The sequence below is a fragment of the Melozone crissalis genome, unplaced genomic scaffold (assembly GCF_028551555.1).
Source record: "Melozone crissalis strain CALT ecotype California unplaced genomic scaffold, PUWL_Pcris_2 ptg000005l_1, whole genome shotgun sequence".
Taxonomy (NCBI): domain Eukaryota; kingdom Metazoa; phylum Chordata; class Aves; order Passeriformes; family Passerellidae; genus Melozone; species Melozone crissalis.
In genome coordinates, this window is record NW_026535783.1 from 47610787 (window position 1) to 47625896 (window position 15110).

At 43.9% G+C, this 15110-nt stretch overlaps 1 protein-coding gene across 1 annotated transcript in view; it reads right to left on the minus strand.

Annotated features, from left to right (window-relative positions):
* Positions 1-4215, minus strand: part of DMRT1 (doublesex and mab-3 related transcription factor 1) — a 58286-nt gene extending 54071 nt beyond the window's left edge. Inside the window, exons 1-2 of the mRNA XM_054286760.1 lie at positions 3931-4215; positions 755-938 (exon numbers count right to left, since the gene is read on the minus strand). Of these exons, the coding sequence (XP_054142735.1) occupies positions 755-938; positions 3931-4215 (469 nt within the window). The remainder of the gene's footprint in view (positions 1-754; positions 939-3930) is intronic.
* Between the last annotated feature and the right edge of the window lie 10895 nt (positions 4216-15110).

Here is a 15110-nt window from a genome sequence, read left to right on the forward strand (position 1 = left end):
CAATCACTGTATCTGTCAGGCATAGTTAGAAAGTGGAAAAAGCAATTTGCACAGGAAAAAACATTTTGCCTAGAGTCTTCACTTGCCTAGCATATTCAAGTCCCATCTTTGCTCAGCTATGCTTTCACTGAATATACAGACAAATACTGTTTCTTGTTGTTGGGGTTTTTTTGGGTTTTGTTTTACAAGTGTTAAATGCAATACAGTAATTGTAGTAAAAGAGAAGGACTACATCACTCTTTCATAGTTCATCACAGCATGCCACACAGAACCAATGTGCCACCACACAGAGCTTTGTAAGGCTGGAAGATCTTTGCTGCTGGGGTCAATAACATAACCTATGCACTTGGCCTCTCTACAGTTCTGAAAACTTGAATTTTGAAGTAGCTACACAGGCAGCCAAAACCCACCTCACTATGACTGTAGCGGGAGTACATGTTTGGGAAAAAGGAGAAAAGCTTCCCATAATTCTCTACTTGCAATCACACACCCTATCGAATTTTATTACAGCACCAGTCTGTGTAAAAGAAATTTTGATTTTCAATCAAAATTGAATATTTTATTTGGTTAAAAAGAACCAAATAAAATATTAAAGACTGATAGTGGATCCTTCCCTTCCACTAGCTGTACCAAAAGTACACTGTTGTACTGTACTGTAACCCTGTCACTGCAGAGAGGGACAGGCGTGAACCGTGAGCACCAGCAGCGTTGGCCATGGCCCTCAGACGTGAGCACCACTCTCCCAGCACCTTACCTGGTGGTGTACTAGCTGCTGTCATGGCTGTACTTGTCGAGTGCATTGGGCTGCTGCTTTCCAGCGAGAGGCAAGAATTGCCACCACTGTTCTTCTTAACAAACGTCTCAGGGACACTGGGCAGGGGCACGGGGTGGCTGATTCCCAGCTCCTCTTCCTGAGCTTGCTGTCTTCTTAGGGCAACCTAGGAACAAAAGAGAAGACATAGGGTATGCTCTGTGATTTTGAGCACAATTTATACTGGCAGCAATGAACGACTCAGATTCAAAGATGGTTTTTCACTATTCGTACCGTAGACTAGTGCTGATCATAGAATCACTAAGGCTGGAAAAGACCTCCAAGACCACTGAGTCCAGTTTTCAACCAAATACCATGTCAACTACAGCACTAAATGCCAGGTCCAGTTGTTTCTTGAACACCCCCAGGGATGGTTCCTGGTTTCAGTACTTGACAATTCTTTCTGTTCTTCCTGACATCAACCTGAACCTCCCCTGGCCCAGCCTGAGCCCATTTCCTCTCATCCTGTCAGCACTAGCTGCCTGGAAGAAGAGGCCAACCCACAACCTCCTTTCAGGAAGCTGCAGAAGGTCCCTCCTGAGCCCCCTTTCCTTCAGGCTAGACAAAGGCAGCTCTCTCAGTCACTGCTCACTTGGCTTACTCTCTAGGCCCTTCACACAATCCAGCCAATGGGCAGAGAAGTATGTAAGCAAAAACCAACCCCATTTTGTGTACAAGCACAAAGGAACAAACCTATGAAATGCTGGTGACATACACACCTTCCTCCACTGAAGCCAGATTAACACTTGTTGCAGCTGACGAAATTCCCGCAACACAGCTGCTCTTGGGACAAGAACTCTGGAAGGTGTAGTCACTACCCTCCTCTCTGCTGATACACAGCTGCTGGGGTTAAGAAGTTAGTCTGCTTGCAGGGTTCTGCTGTGCCTCTTATCAATATAAAGCAGCTTTTCATGAGGGCTTGTACCTGTAATCTCCTGCTCTATCCAGGCCTGCTAGGCTCCCTGCTGGCTCTTTGCTGGAAGTGTTGCCCTTCAAGGAAATTTCAGCATACAGTACACTGTACAGAGAGAACCATTATGGAAGAAGGACAGCAAATGTAGGGTACCATCCTGCAGGCATCTCAGACAGCATCACACACACAGAAGAGTGCTGGGCAAGTCTGGAGAAGCTGGAGCTCCCCATTTCTTTCCTAATACTGACAAAGTTCCAAAGCCTAACTGGCACTGGCCAAGCCTATAGGCACTACACAGTCTGGACATGCGTGCAGATAAACCATATTCACTGCTTGCAGACAGCCCCTTCTGCTTCATCTGAACTAGCAGATCAATTTAACACCCATGCCAGATCTGTCTGGGAAGTATATATGACACTGCTACAGCTACATACCCTGCTACTTGTGAGGTAACTGATTTGCATCTTCACTTGAATCTCAGAAATTTTTTCCAGTTTACAGACTGGGATCATGGGCGTTTCTTGCTGGAAATTCTCCTGGGTATCTGGGACAGGCCTTCCCTACATTTTCATGTTCAACAGCCATGCTTTTTTCTAACACAGATTTATAATTCTGTTAGTTAGCATTAGCCCTTGCAGTAAGAAACATCCCGTACAGAAGGTGCAGACTTGCAACCACCACTGTAACTTCAGCTTCACAAGCCAGTAACCTTGACCTGTAAAATTCCACCAGCATCAAGGGGCTTACTGCAGAAATATATCAAAAGGGGGAAAGACAGACTTTCAATGTGTAACTCCTACACAGATAAGGTTTAGCTAGGGAGGCTTTCAAAGCGACTTTCAAATACTAGGCAGGGAAGAGAATACCCCCAGGAGGACCATCACCGGAGCTTGCTAGCAGGAGGCACCCACTGCCTGACAGAAGCAGCTGAGCAGCAAGATTCCGTGCCGAGGGGGACACTCTGCACGGGGACACTTCGTGCTCCCTTCCCCGAGGCAGACAGCAAAGCCATTCACATTTATTTTTCCAAGGTTCACACCAGGCAGAGAAAGTGCATGTAACTTGGGCATAACAACAATTTCTGGGCTGCCATACTACCAATAAGGAAGAATTGTTTAAATGAACTCCCATTGAGTTCTGAGGACGTTTTATGCACTGAATAACAAAATTAGGAAAAAAAAAAGAAAAAAGCGAGGATTTAATCTAGAGCTGCTTAGGTTTTTAAAACCTGTCAGCCCGACACACATTTTATCCGGGATCATGAAGCTCTGAGCAGATAGCAATTGCAAACTGATGGGTGGGTCTGGTATCACCATCACGTACCTTCACTCGCACCAGGAGCCCTAAAGCCTTGCCAATTATGTGCTGATCGTTTGCTCTAACGAGGGCGTAAAATGCCCCTCCAGCAGCCGCTCCAGTACACGCCCAGGACCCCCCTTAGTAAAGTTTGCAAGATAAAGATCACACGGGTTAATAGAGCCCTATACTTACACCGCCAGAATGGTGACTCCGAAGCGAGACGACCCCAACGAAAACGTTATTCCCACCCTGAACTGGATACCATTTGTTTTCTTAGCCCTCAGAATACTGAGCCCTCGTTGAGATAAAAGATGACCCACCTACACAGCTATGTGAAGAACTGCTACACGCCAAATTTCGAAAAACGCCGTTAAAAAATCCCAAAAAAGTTAGAAATGCGCTCAACTGAAGCCACCAGCATCAGGAAACGCAGTTTACACCGCCAGCACAAAATATTCTCGATAAGCAATTTGTTGGCTAGATTATTCATTTTCTAGTTAAAAGCAAGCGGGAAAACGACTACTGACGGTAACTTAGGTCCTGCTCCGTGCAGGTTCTACAGCCTCCCGGGGGCTGTCCATAGGGCCGGACTGTACCCGGCCCGGGGCAGCGGCGCTCGGCCGTGCCCGGCAGGTGCAGCTGACCGCTCACCGCTGCCACTCGCCCGGCTGCAATCCTCCGCGCCTCTGGGGCATCTCCCATTTCTTATGCAAAAACGAAATTTAAATAACTTGCGAGAAATACAGCGACAAGTTTCACTAACAGCGGTGTAACTCCTGGCTCCCGTCCGGGGCGAGGCTACCCGCGGCTGCGGTCTCGCAGCGCACCGCATCCCGGCGCGGCCGCTCGGCCCCGACGGGCCCGACCCCCACGGGCGCGGAGCACACCGCGCTCGGACACAGCTCACCTGCGCTGCCATGACGCGCTGCCGCTCGGCGATTAGGCTGCACTTGTTGCACTGGCAGTCCCGCCACATGCAGAAGCGTTTGTGCCCCTTCAGCGGCGAGGAGTAGCCGTGGTTGCGGCAGCGGGCACACTTGGGCAGTCGCGGCCGCTTCTTCCCCGCTGCAGCGGCTCCCCTGTCCGCCGGGGCGGCCGCCATGGGGGCCGCCGCCTTCCCGAAGCTATTCGCCTTGTCCCCCGGGCCCGCGACGTCCGGGGGCTTGCTGAAGGCCGGGGTGTCACTGGGCATCGCGGCAGGCGGGGGGCAGCTGGAAGAGCAGTCTGCGCGCTTCTGCCCCGTCCCGTCCCGCCACCCCGCGCGTTTTGGCGGGCAGCACCAGGCGGGCGTCGCCCCTCCTGCCGCGCCTCCCCCACTCCTGCCCCGGGGGGTCCGTGGCCGCTAAATCCTCGCTACCCCGAGGGAGCGGCCACCCTTCCCTTCGCGCTCCTCCCTCCCCCACCGGGCCGGCCTGCGGCGGGAAAGGCGGGCCCCGTCCAGGCCGGTCCCCGTCGGATGCGGGGCGCGGGCCCGGGGCGGCCTGACGGCCGGAGGTTCTGCGGGGCTCGGCTCAGTCGCCCTGCCCGCAGGTCCCGCACGACAGGATGCCCAGGCCCCCGGTTGGGGGCTGCTTCGCGGCTGTCCTGCGGCCTCTGCCCGCCCTCCGTGCCCCGCAGCGGCCAGCGCAGGCCGTGTCCATGCTGGTGATGCTGGACGAGGTCTGCGACAGCAAGGCGGGATCGATCCGGAGAGGCCATGTTTAAGCCCAGTGGTCCCCTGGGATGGGCAGGTCAGGTTTGGGCAGGCGATCAACATGGCCTGGCCCAGGAGAGGTGTGACGCCCGAATAAAACACCCCAGTTGCCGCAGCTCAGCTGCTCTGTCGTGGGGCTGCTGGCGTCTTGCTGGACTCCAGCCTCCCTTACCGCGTTACCTCGCACTCGTATCGTGCAGTGTGTGTAAAGACACACTAAAGACATCTGTGTGGGCAGGTGATACCGGCAGGTGTAAGGGCGAGTGAGAGCACGGTGATAACTCGGTAGCCATCACCTCTGGAGCTGGTGTGGGTGACAGAGGGGCTGAACTCTGCAGGGGAAGACAAACAAAGATGCTTTTTTCTTCTTTACATAGGCCTCCCTTCCAACTTGGCACTATGTGATTTATAAACACATGCAGCTCTACAGATATTATTTACAGTATTAATATTTCCTCTGTTACACCTTTAAATCTTTCTGGGCTCAACTTTAGATGACGCTATCTTCATGCGGAAATGAAACTATTAAATTACATCTCAATCTAAGATGAATGACAACTGTCAAATGAGTGACTCAACAGAGATGAAGCAGAAAGCACCTGAGATTACGTGAGGCTGATTTATAAAGATTGCATAAAGATTTCTATAACCCCAGCTTCATGACTCAGCATATCAGATGGCAGTAAGTTACAGTAGGTAGAAATTTATTTCTGCTAGAAGAAGCCAAGAAAGGCATCTCTCTCTTTGTGATCAGCTAACTCCAAGCTAATTCTGCTCAGACTGAGCTTCCATGCTGGAAACAGCGAGTGCCTATCTTAACCTGAAGAATGCCCCAGATCCTTGCTGCTTGATGCTTTGCATTAGCTTTTAATAAATTACATTTAAAGAACTTGTTTCTTCATGGCACAACATTGGAGACATTTATGACACTTTTCATCATCCAGAGAGAAACCTCATTCGAACACTCCTGTTAAGCCCCAGTCGCAGCCAGTCAGATGGTCCACAAGTGAAGGCTGAGCTCATGCTGTGTGGACTTGGTGTGACCATCATTCAGCTCACAGAAACTGACATCTTTTTCCCTTGCATCGCTTTTCTGGGATTGACATTTCTGATGTCAGTATCTGCACATTTTCCCACAAGACAGGAGAAGATGAACATGATCTTTAGAGAAACAAAATTAGTATTTGCCTTTACATGTAGTGCTACATATCACTAATATTTAAGGAGGTGAAAAATGTAAGCATACTAGCTTGGGATATCAAAATATAAAATTCCTCCCTGAATGAAACCAGTTGAGATCCTCTCAAGTCATATAGGCATTGATGAGTTTCCAAAATTTTGTCTAGGAGCAAGCCTTGAATATCCAGTTTGTGAAGTACATTGCATGGTGGAGCACACACAGAGAAATGTTTTCCCCTACAAATTACCTTAAGCCAATTGAAAATGCAGATTAAAAAGTAGATGAAAGGAGGCTAAATCGAAAGACCAAGAAAGGCAAAATAAAATAAACCCAACAGAGGTAGGAGAAGAAAATCAGAAATGACAGCAGGGGTGGAAAAGGAGAGAAGATAAGAGAAGGACAGTGTATAAAGCAGGCAAAAACAGACAAAAGAAAAATAAGAGCAGTCACCATGTGCTTATATATCTGACTTTTCGCTAGAAACTAAGTGGGCCAGCCAGCCTCAGAGATGAAGTACAGGATGCAAAACGTGCAACAGTTCCAAGAAGAGCCTTCATTCATCACTCTTTCACATAATTAGTATTTTCTACTACTGCCTTTCAGACTAACTGCCCAGATATGTATTATCCATAATATTACAGAACCTACCATACAGAACAAAATATTAATGTTGTTAGTACCTATCTAGTATTTTGTGTTCTGGATGAATATCACCAAAATATCTAGATGCCTGATGAATACAAGTACATGATCAAATATTTACAAATGAATTGCTTTAGTTTTGCTAGCTCAAGTCACACTTTGAGTATAGTTTAGAGTGCAATGTTTTTCTCCAATTTTTTTAATGGGTGTATGGTGAGGTTGACAACACACTGCTGGATTTGTCCTCAGTGGAGTAATGAAACAACAGGAGATGGTCATAAACTGCCATTAGTCCTAAGACAAATCATAATAACTTCACTGCAAGTCTTCGGGAAATTTTGTCATTAATTTAATTAATAACTGGGCATCTCTGGTTCAAGTCTGCCTAGTGATGATGTCAGTGACTTAAGATTACTGCAGTGTGCCATCACCTTTGCTGTAATTAATAACTGTAATTAATATTGCTGATGACAAAAATAACAGTCAAAAGACATTTTTGCTTTTCGTTTTTTCTTTTGTCTTAATAGATGTATGATAGTTGTCCTTTAAAGGACCTTTTTCTTTAAAGTCCCTAATGTCATCTGTTAGTGATGATCTGTCCTTTGCATGCCTTTGGCTGATCCCTTGAACCTGGCAAAAATATTTTATTTGCTAACAAGATTATAATTTTGATGGTCAGATGTGAGCAAGACCTGATCCTATCACCACATTTGGTATGACTCAGCAAGCCAGTAGAAAGATGACAAATTAAAAACAGTTTAATTCTAACATTGTTGCCTGGAAAGTGAAGACCTTCAGTTTCCCAGAAGTCGGTGCAGTTGAATGCATTTCATTTTAGAGATCTGCTAGACCTGATTCTGTTTAATTTTTGTTTTGTGGTGAATTTTTTTTTTTCTGTCAGTGGGTCAAATCAGAGAGTTTTTGAGATATTTTTGACTCTCACAGATCATTTTATAGACTGTATCCCCAGGGCTGCTTGTGGATTCCCCAAAGAGCCTCAGCTGCAAGAGTGGTGACGGACAGAAGATGAAGCATGCACACTGGCAGTCTGCATTGTCTGAAAACATCAACATGTCCATAAACACACTCTGGATGTTCTGAACAAAATATCAAAGAGAGCCAGAGGGAGTCAAGCAAAGGAGGGAAACCATGCCAGCACATTCCCTGACACTGATAGGAGCTGGGAAGCTCCTCAGTGTTGAACTCTAGTGCTTGCCTGCAGCTCTGGGTGTCTGGGCTGCCCTAGAGCCATCAGCTTAGCAGGGTAAACAAGTGTAGAGCTACCCTCCTCTCCACTCCTCCAGCCTTGTCAGCCTGCACATGCATTTACTCATGTGTCATCACCTGGATTTCTGCTGGTTTACTTGTGTGAGTAGTCTCCCATGCAAGTGCATTTGCTGGAGTGACAGACATCATTGCAACTAAAACACTTGAAAAGATACTTCAAGAAAAATCCAGTAGGTGGCATAAATAGGCCATGCCTTTTTTTTCCCCCTTTCATTTGTATATGTGTGCCGTTCTCTTTTATTCATTCTCATTCTTTATTTTAATCCTCCTTTAACTTACAGAGAAGCTGAAGTTTTGTCACTTGGCTCTTAAAACACAATTCCCCAGAAAAAGTTTCGTATTTGAAGCAGAGGGTTTTCTTGATACTTTCTGGCAGCATATAGATTTTTGGGTTGTTTTATCCCCCCACGTCTATATTTATGTTTCTAACAGTTTCTATTTTCAGGTTACACTACCTGCAGGTCTCGAACTTCCAGCAGCACAACAAAAGGAAAGGTTTTCTTATTGGACATATATCTGAACCCAGACCTTGCCTTGAAATGCTCAGTATTTACAAGATTTTAAAGCTGGCTTACAGCTGCTCTCAGACACTTTTCTGATGATATATAAAATATTGGCACCAGGAACATTACTCCAGATCAGTGAGATCTGATGGCTTTTGCTAAAAGTAATTTCAGTCAAGCTGAATCTTTCATTCAGACTTAAGATTTTAAGTACTTCAGTTTTCCATGGTCCAAAAATATTTCTATGCCATGGGCATTTAGGACTTCCAATGGAGTTTCAATATGCTGCTTTTTTCTCTTTTCCTCAAACTCCTTTTTTTGTTTGTTTTTTGTCTGGTTGCTTGGTTTTTTGTTTTGGTTTTTTTTGTTTTATGTTGTTGTTGTGGGGTTTTTTTTGTTTCGTTTGGTTTTTTGGTTTGGTTTTTTTGGTTTTTGGTGGTTTTTTTGGTTTGTTTTTTTTTTTTTTTTTCATTTTTTTCCCTCTGGTGCCCACAACTCTGCTCTCACTGGGTGAACAACTAAAGCAATTTCTCATACTGCCACCATTTGGCTATTTGCTGCCTTTCCTCAGTGAGAGTAAGGAGAGTAGCTGGGGTGGTGGTCCACAGCTTGCCAACAGTGAAAAAGCTGCTGTGCCTGTCTCCGCTTACAAAGACCACTGGTTGTTAGCAAGGCACGACAAATTGTGTACACTCTTCAGCATCCTCAGTTCACATTCTTTCCTCTTGGTACAAATCCACACTCACTGGGAAGATAAGGTGTAGAAGGGGACCCTTGTACAAAGAGCCTTCTGCAAGAAGGAGTGTCGGCAGGGGGCAGGGAACAGCATCCCGTGTATCCCAAGGTGGAGAAGAGGCCTGCCATAGCAGGTGACATGCCCTAATGGCCTCTGAAGCTGCGTGTTTATTCACAGTCCCCTCATTGGTATTCTCCCAATAAGCACGGGAAAGAGAACCTTCACATCAGTAACTTCAGATGAGCCACAACTGAGAAGAGCCACCAGCAATGGGTGCCTAAGCAGAAATGTTTGTTTGCAAGATACATGCTAATCAGAATCTAGAGTTTAATGGTCCGTATGTCAGGGCTATGGTAAAAATTACTTAGGTAAAAATAAAGAAAACCCTGCCTGTTACAACAAATGGCTCTTCCCCTACATGTCTGGGAACCCAGCCAATGAGATTGGCCCACACTGCTCAATAAAAACAGGATTCGTTGGAAACAAAATTCATGTTGTTACATTATGCCAAATATAATACAAAACCAAAGCAGTTTTCAAGTCAGTGAAGCAGATACAATGGAGATATTTTAAAAATGTATATGTTTATCGTGTTTCCACTCTGACTAGTTTTACTACTAATATACATAAAGAAGGGAGAAAAATTAGTGATTTTTACACTAACACCTACATTCTTCTTTTCTCATTTATTCATGCAAATTGGAGTAATTTCATTGCAGACGTAAAGGCTGAAGAAAAAACACTGTCAGCTCCTTGGAAATTTCAATCATTGTTAATAATTGACTTGGATAGCTATTTGAAAGCATTATTAGATCCAACATATAAAATAGAAGTTAAAAAGTGACTGTGGAGAAAACCACTGAACTGCTTCTTCTCAGTATTCATTGTTCATTTTAGGCAGACTTGAAAATTAATTGGATCCAGTGACTTAGAACATTGAAGACTGTTGCATGACTCATTAAGCTGACATTTCTAACATTCCTAATTCACACAGTAAGAATGATAGAGTTACATAAGCCATCTATACATTTGAGCTCCTTCATCAGGGTAGGACCACTGAAGAGAATGCCCTTACTTCTGAATATCATCATCAATTCAGCTCTAAGACATCTGCAATGGAGCTGAGTTTGATAGACTGCCAGAATATGAAAAACTAAGCTCCAACGTCTTAAAAATAGGCAACACAATTAATTGCTATTTTTTAATTTATGGTCTTTAATGTTTTAATGGATACAGTTAAATTTCCACTTCACCAAGCAAACTAATTGCTATGTAAAGGAAGAAATAGATCATTGCAAATTATAAAGCACTTGGTTTATTATCTATGCCTCCTCTAAATCTCCTCTTGCAAGTTTTTATTATTTTGCATTCTTGATCTTCAGAAACTTGAAACTGTTGAAATTCTGTAATTCTGAAGGATGGTTACAGCTGAGGTAAAGGAAGGGGTAGGGTTTTGCTATGTCAATTTACTATCCATCATTTTTTTATTTGTTATTATTATTTGTTGCTCCTAATTCTGATGCTCAGTAGAAGCAAAGTTATTGTTACAACATCTCTGTCTGATTTATTTTCATCTTTTTTCCTTAAGCCGAAATAAATATATTTTTCACATGATATACTGCTCTCAGGGGAGCATTCTGTAAGACTTCCCATTAAAATCAGTGCGTGTACATACATGCGTGAGAGCAAAATATTGTGCTGCTCTTCCCCCATTTCTTGCTGTTTCCTGTAGGAAGCCTTTCAGATCCACTGAGTGGGGCAGGGGTGTCAGAATTGCCTTCAGAAACAGCTGAGCTCTTCCAGATATTTTAATCAAAGTCAAATGACTGCTACTTAATCAGCCATGCTGTGAAATGATTTCATGTGAGCTGCTGACCTTTTGTGTCTCCCAGCATGAGAAAGAGGCTTTCTTCTTTGCCGTCAGCCAGCCTCTCTTCCCCTAGAGCCTCTCCCATTCCAGCCTCCATGCCCAGAGCCCCCGGAGCAATTGGGCAGTTCAGAGGTGGTCCCCAAATGCTAGTGCAGTGCATTGGGTCTTTCCTCCTTCCAAGGTTTGCGTGTCCATCCCCCGTCCATGCTAGGAATCCAGTTCAGAGAAAGGACCTGGGAGATCTGGGTCTCAGGAAACACAGGCCCGTCAAGTAAAGCTTTACTTAGTGCTATCAAGGTACAGATAATCAGAGCACTTAGTTGGCTTCCTTAGGCAACAGTTTTCTTCTATCACTTGTGTGTCGGTCAGCAGTGTACATCATATACGCACATTTGGTAATTAAGAGTAATTGAGTTCCTCTTATACTATTGGTGAGAAGCTGGTAAGGAAGATGACACACTTATCAAATTATTAAAACTGTAATAATAATTATTACAAATTATTTCAACTGTCAAGCTATTAATTTTAATTAGGCTGGCTTTTTCTTGGCACTGAGATATCTTGAAAAGTGAAGGAAATATTGCCTAAAAACTAATGAGATGCCTTAATTTTCTGTCATTCATATGCAAACAGGGCCATTTGCAGATACGAGAATAAAGGTGTTCTGAGCCCAGCTCAGTCACCCAGCCAAGTGCATGAAAATATTCACATTGTCTGAGTAAAATATTGTTAAATATCCTCAGAGTTGGAAATTGTAACAGATATCATGTGATGAGACTGAGAACAGAGTATCTTCTCTGAATGGTTGTTTAAGTCGTTATTTTCTCTTACCTGTTTTCAAGAACCAAGGCATGGACATTGCCTTTTCCCTGGAACGCAGCTTCTCTGAATTCACAATAATGACATCTAAGAAGATTGTTCATTAGGCACCTAACATAAGTAGGGTACAACTCTACTATTGCCTGAGTCTCTATTATAAACACTATAGGCCATTAATTCGTCTCTGCAGGACTCACTGTGTTCTACTGTCTGAATCATACACACCTTAAATACCTGCCTGGATACTCACTTTGCTCTGTGGCCGTAAGCCTGCTGATGTTTTTTCCCTCTGGGTGAAGAACACATGCCAACTTTGAGTAGCTGTTTATTCTTATGCACTGCAGTGACCCTCCTGTCTTTTTTCAAAACAAATTTGAGGAATAAAGTGAAAATTACACATACCGACTTTTTAAAACTTTTTTTTTTTAGGAATACTCACTTGGTTATAATAATGATATTATTAAAGTAGGAGCTGTTATTTATCAAGGGTGGCAATGTTATTAACTAAGAGTATGTTGTACTTATCTTTTATTCCTATTCAAAAAGATATCTAAAATAATTGTTATTATTAATATTAACTTCTAGGGAAATAATTGTTGTTATTAATATTAACTTCTAGGGAGCACCGATAAACTTCCTAAGATGGTCAAAATAACTGATGTCCTAAACCAAGACATGTGAGATTGCATTGTTAATCATACTTTAGAAGTGGACCAGTGATGCTAAAGGATGAGAGCGGAACACTGAAATTCAGGAGTGGCCTTAAAATACTGGTTAATACAACCCTTTTCTTAGCAGGGGATAGAAGGAACGACTTCTGCACACCTAGTGATATTTGGATGCTATTGAAGTAGTAGGAAACACAACCTCATTATGATTTGACACTCATTAGTTTCCTTACTTCAGGTACTTTCAGACAGTCTGTATTATATTTCAGGATGAATTGTTTGGAATAGCTAGTTTCTCAGCTCCAGTATTTATGTGTTGGAGAAGTGCACCCAGCTCAGCTTGTTTTCATGTTTCTCAGTAAGAGTGCATGCCAGCAGCAGACCATTGGAAGCCCTGTTCAGGTCCATGGTAGATTATAGCCTATTTTTCAGGTTTGTTCCTGCCTTTGAAGAACCCGTTTTCTTGTAGGCTTGAGAAGAATAATACACAAACCTTTCTGCAGTTGGAAAAGAGTTTCAGCCGTCATCTTCACTACTGTAAGTTGGGCCCTTTTGATCTGCGCTCTGGTGAGGGTGGGGGTAGGGGATGACCTGTTTGTGTGCAATATGTCTCCTGCACCAGATTCCATGGCAGGTGATTTTGTTAGCATCCTCAAGAAAATCATCCTGTAATTTAAAGAGAACTTTAATTTCTAGAGCAGAGATAGAGCCTGTGTAGCCATCCTATACCTCTTGGGTAGAGTAGTTCCATACAAGAGAAACCAGAGATTTCCCAGAAGGTAAAGTCAGGCTCCTTCCTGAACTTTTTCCATATTGATTTGGGAGAAGAGCTGTAGAAGTCTTGTGGTTTAGCACAAGGTTGTATGGCAATGTTTCTTTGTCTATCTATGGAGCTTACATTTTTGTTAGCAGTTGTTTTACAATGCTCATCCCTCCTTCCAAAGGTAGTTCTGGGCTACAGGGCACAGCATTTTTCCATCTCCTGACACCAGATCGTAGGAGAATACTGCTTGGTCTCTTTGCACAAAATTTGGGTAGAAAACAGTGGGCTACTAATTCAGTGTTAAATTAGAAAATACTTGAGACCAAGATTTGCATATGTCAGGTCATGCATGCAGCCCTGATATGTCAGCAGTTGAAAGGCGATTTTTAAAAGAGAAAGAATGAATTAAATAATACCACAATACTAAAACAAACAAACAAAACCCCAACTCAACCCCAAAAAGAAACACATAAACAAAACCCCAAACCCCAACAAACCTCTGTAACTAACTGCTCTGTCAGAGAATCTAGTTGTCTCCCTCCGCACGCCTGCAGCAATGTTGGATTTATCCCGTCTGCAGAGGTCTCCCCACTCCACAGAAAAGTCACGGGGGAGGCTGTGGCAGACGAGGGAGGGGGAACAGCCAGCATCTGATAGGTTGCAGCTGGGCTGTCCATCAGATCTACCAGGCACAGTGGGAAGGTACTGGGTTTTGTCCACCCAGCTTAGAGGAGGCATTCACAGCCGTATCTACAGCATGTTTGCAGAAACTCACACACATACCCATTTTCATATGAATATGTTTCTTCTTCATTTCTTCTGTCTGTTTTCAATTCTTGACCATATTCTGACCAAATATGAGTTGTGTGAAGGCCAGAAAAGGCAGTTACTATATGAGACAAAAATGGAAACAGACTCAATATTCATTCAAACACTCACCCAAATTTACCAAGAACTAAAACCTGTTTTTGCAGAACTAATCTAGAGAACTTTCTGTATTTCTTGCCTGTCTCTTTGCAAACCATCCACATGGCTTATTATTTCAGCACTCATATAATGTGAGATGTTCTAAATTCCTTATTCACAGGATTTAACTATTACCAAAAGAAAACTACCATTTTAAACTTTTTCCTTTTTGTTTTCAGCTTCCAACTTTTTAGCAGCTGTTGTTTGTTCTGTTGAGGGTGGCAGAGTTTGGACATGTTTGCTGGAACACTGTGACTGTAAATGGTGTCAAGTTGCATTGCATCCTCCAGTATCAGGTGCCTCTGCTCCATCTAAAATGGACAAAAAATGCACAGACCATTTTTTTATTCTCATCACACTGCCAGTTCTTGTTTAAGCAACTCTCTGGCAAGTTCTCTTTCAGCATTACAGATTTCCAGCTTTCTGTTGTGCCCACAAATTCATAATCTTTTTCCTCTGTTGCTTCAAAATGAGCCTCATTTTGTCATGCCTTGTTTCTAATCTCTCCCAATCTCTTTGTACAGCTGTTCTGCTCACAAATCTCCCAAATCAGCTTCCACTGCAGAAGGCATTACATGCTTCTTGCTCCTCCTGCTAGACTGGTGATGCAGATTAAGCCACCACAATAAAGGGCCTCTGAACAGATGTATCTTGTTGGACTGGAAAATTCTCATGATAAATTTGCAAGAATGGGTGTATGGTGGTGGAGTGAGGGCAAGCCATTTCCAGGGCCAGCCCCTACCTGCTCAGTGCCAAGGAATTGTAACTGTCTGACTCCAAGTCTCACTCACACTTAGGACTGGAGAAAAGTTGCCTTTCCAGCCCCAGAAAATGCCCAAGAGCAATGCAGTGGTGCTGCAGGATGCCTGCCAGACACAGCAGGCGGCTTTTCATGCCTCAAAGAAAGGTTTGATACCACAGCCAGGAAACAGAGGAGGATCTTTCCCAGTCTGCCTCTTC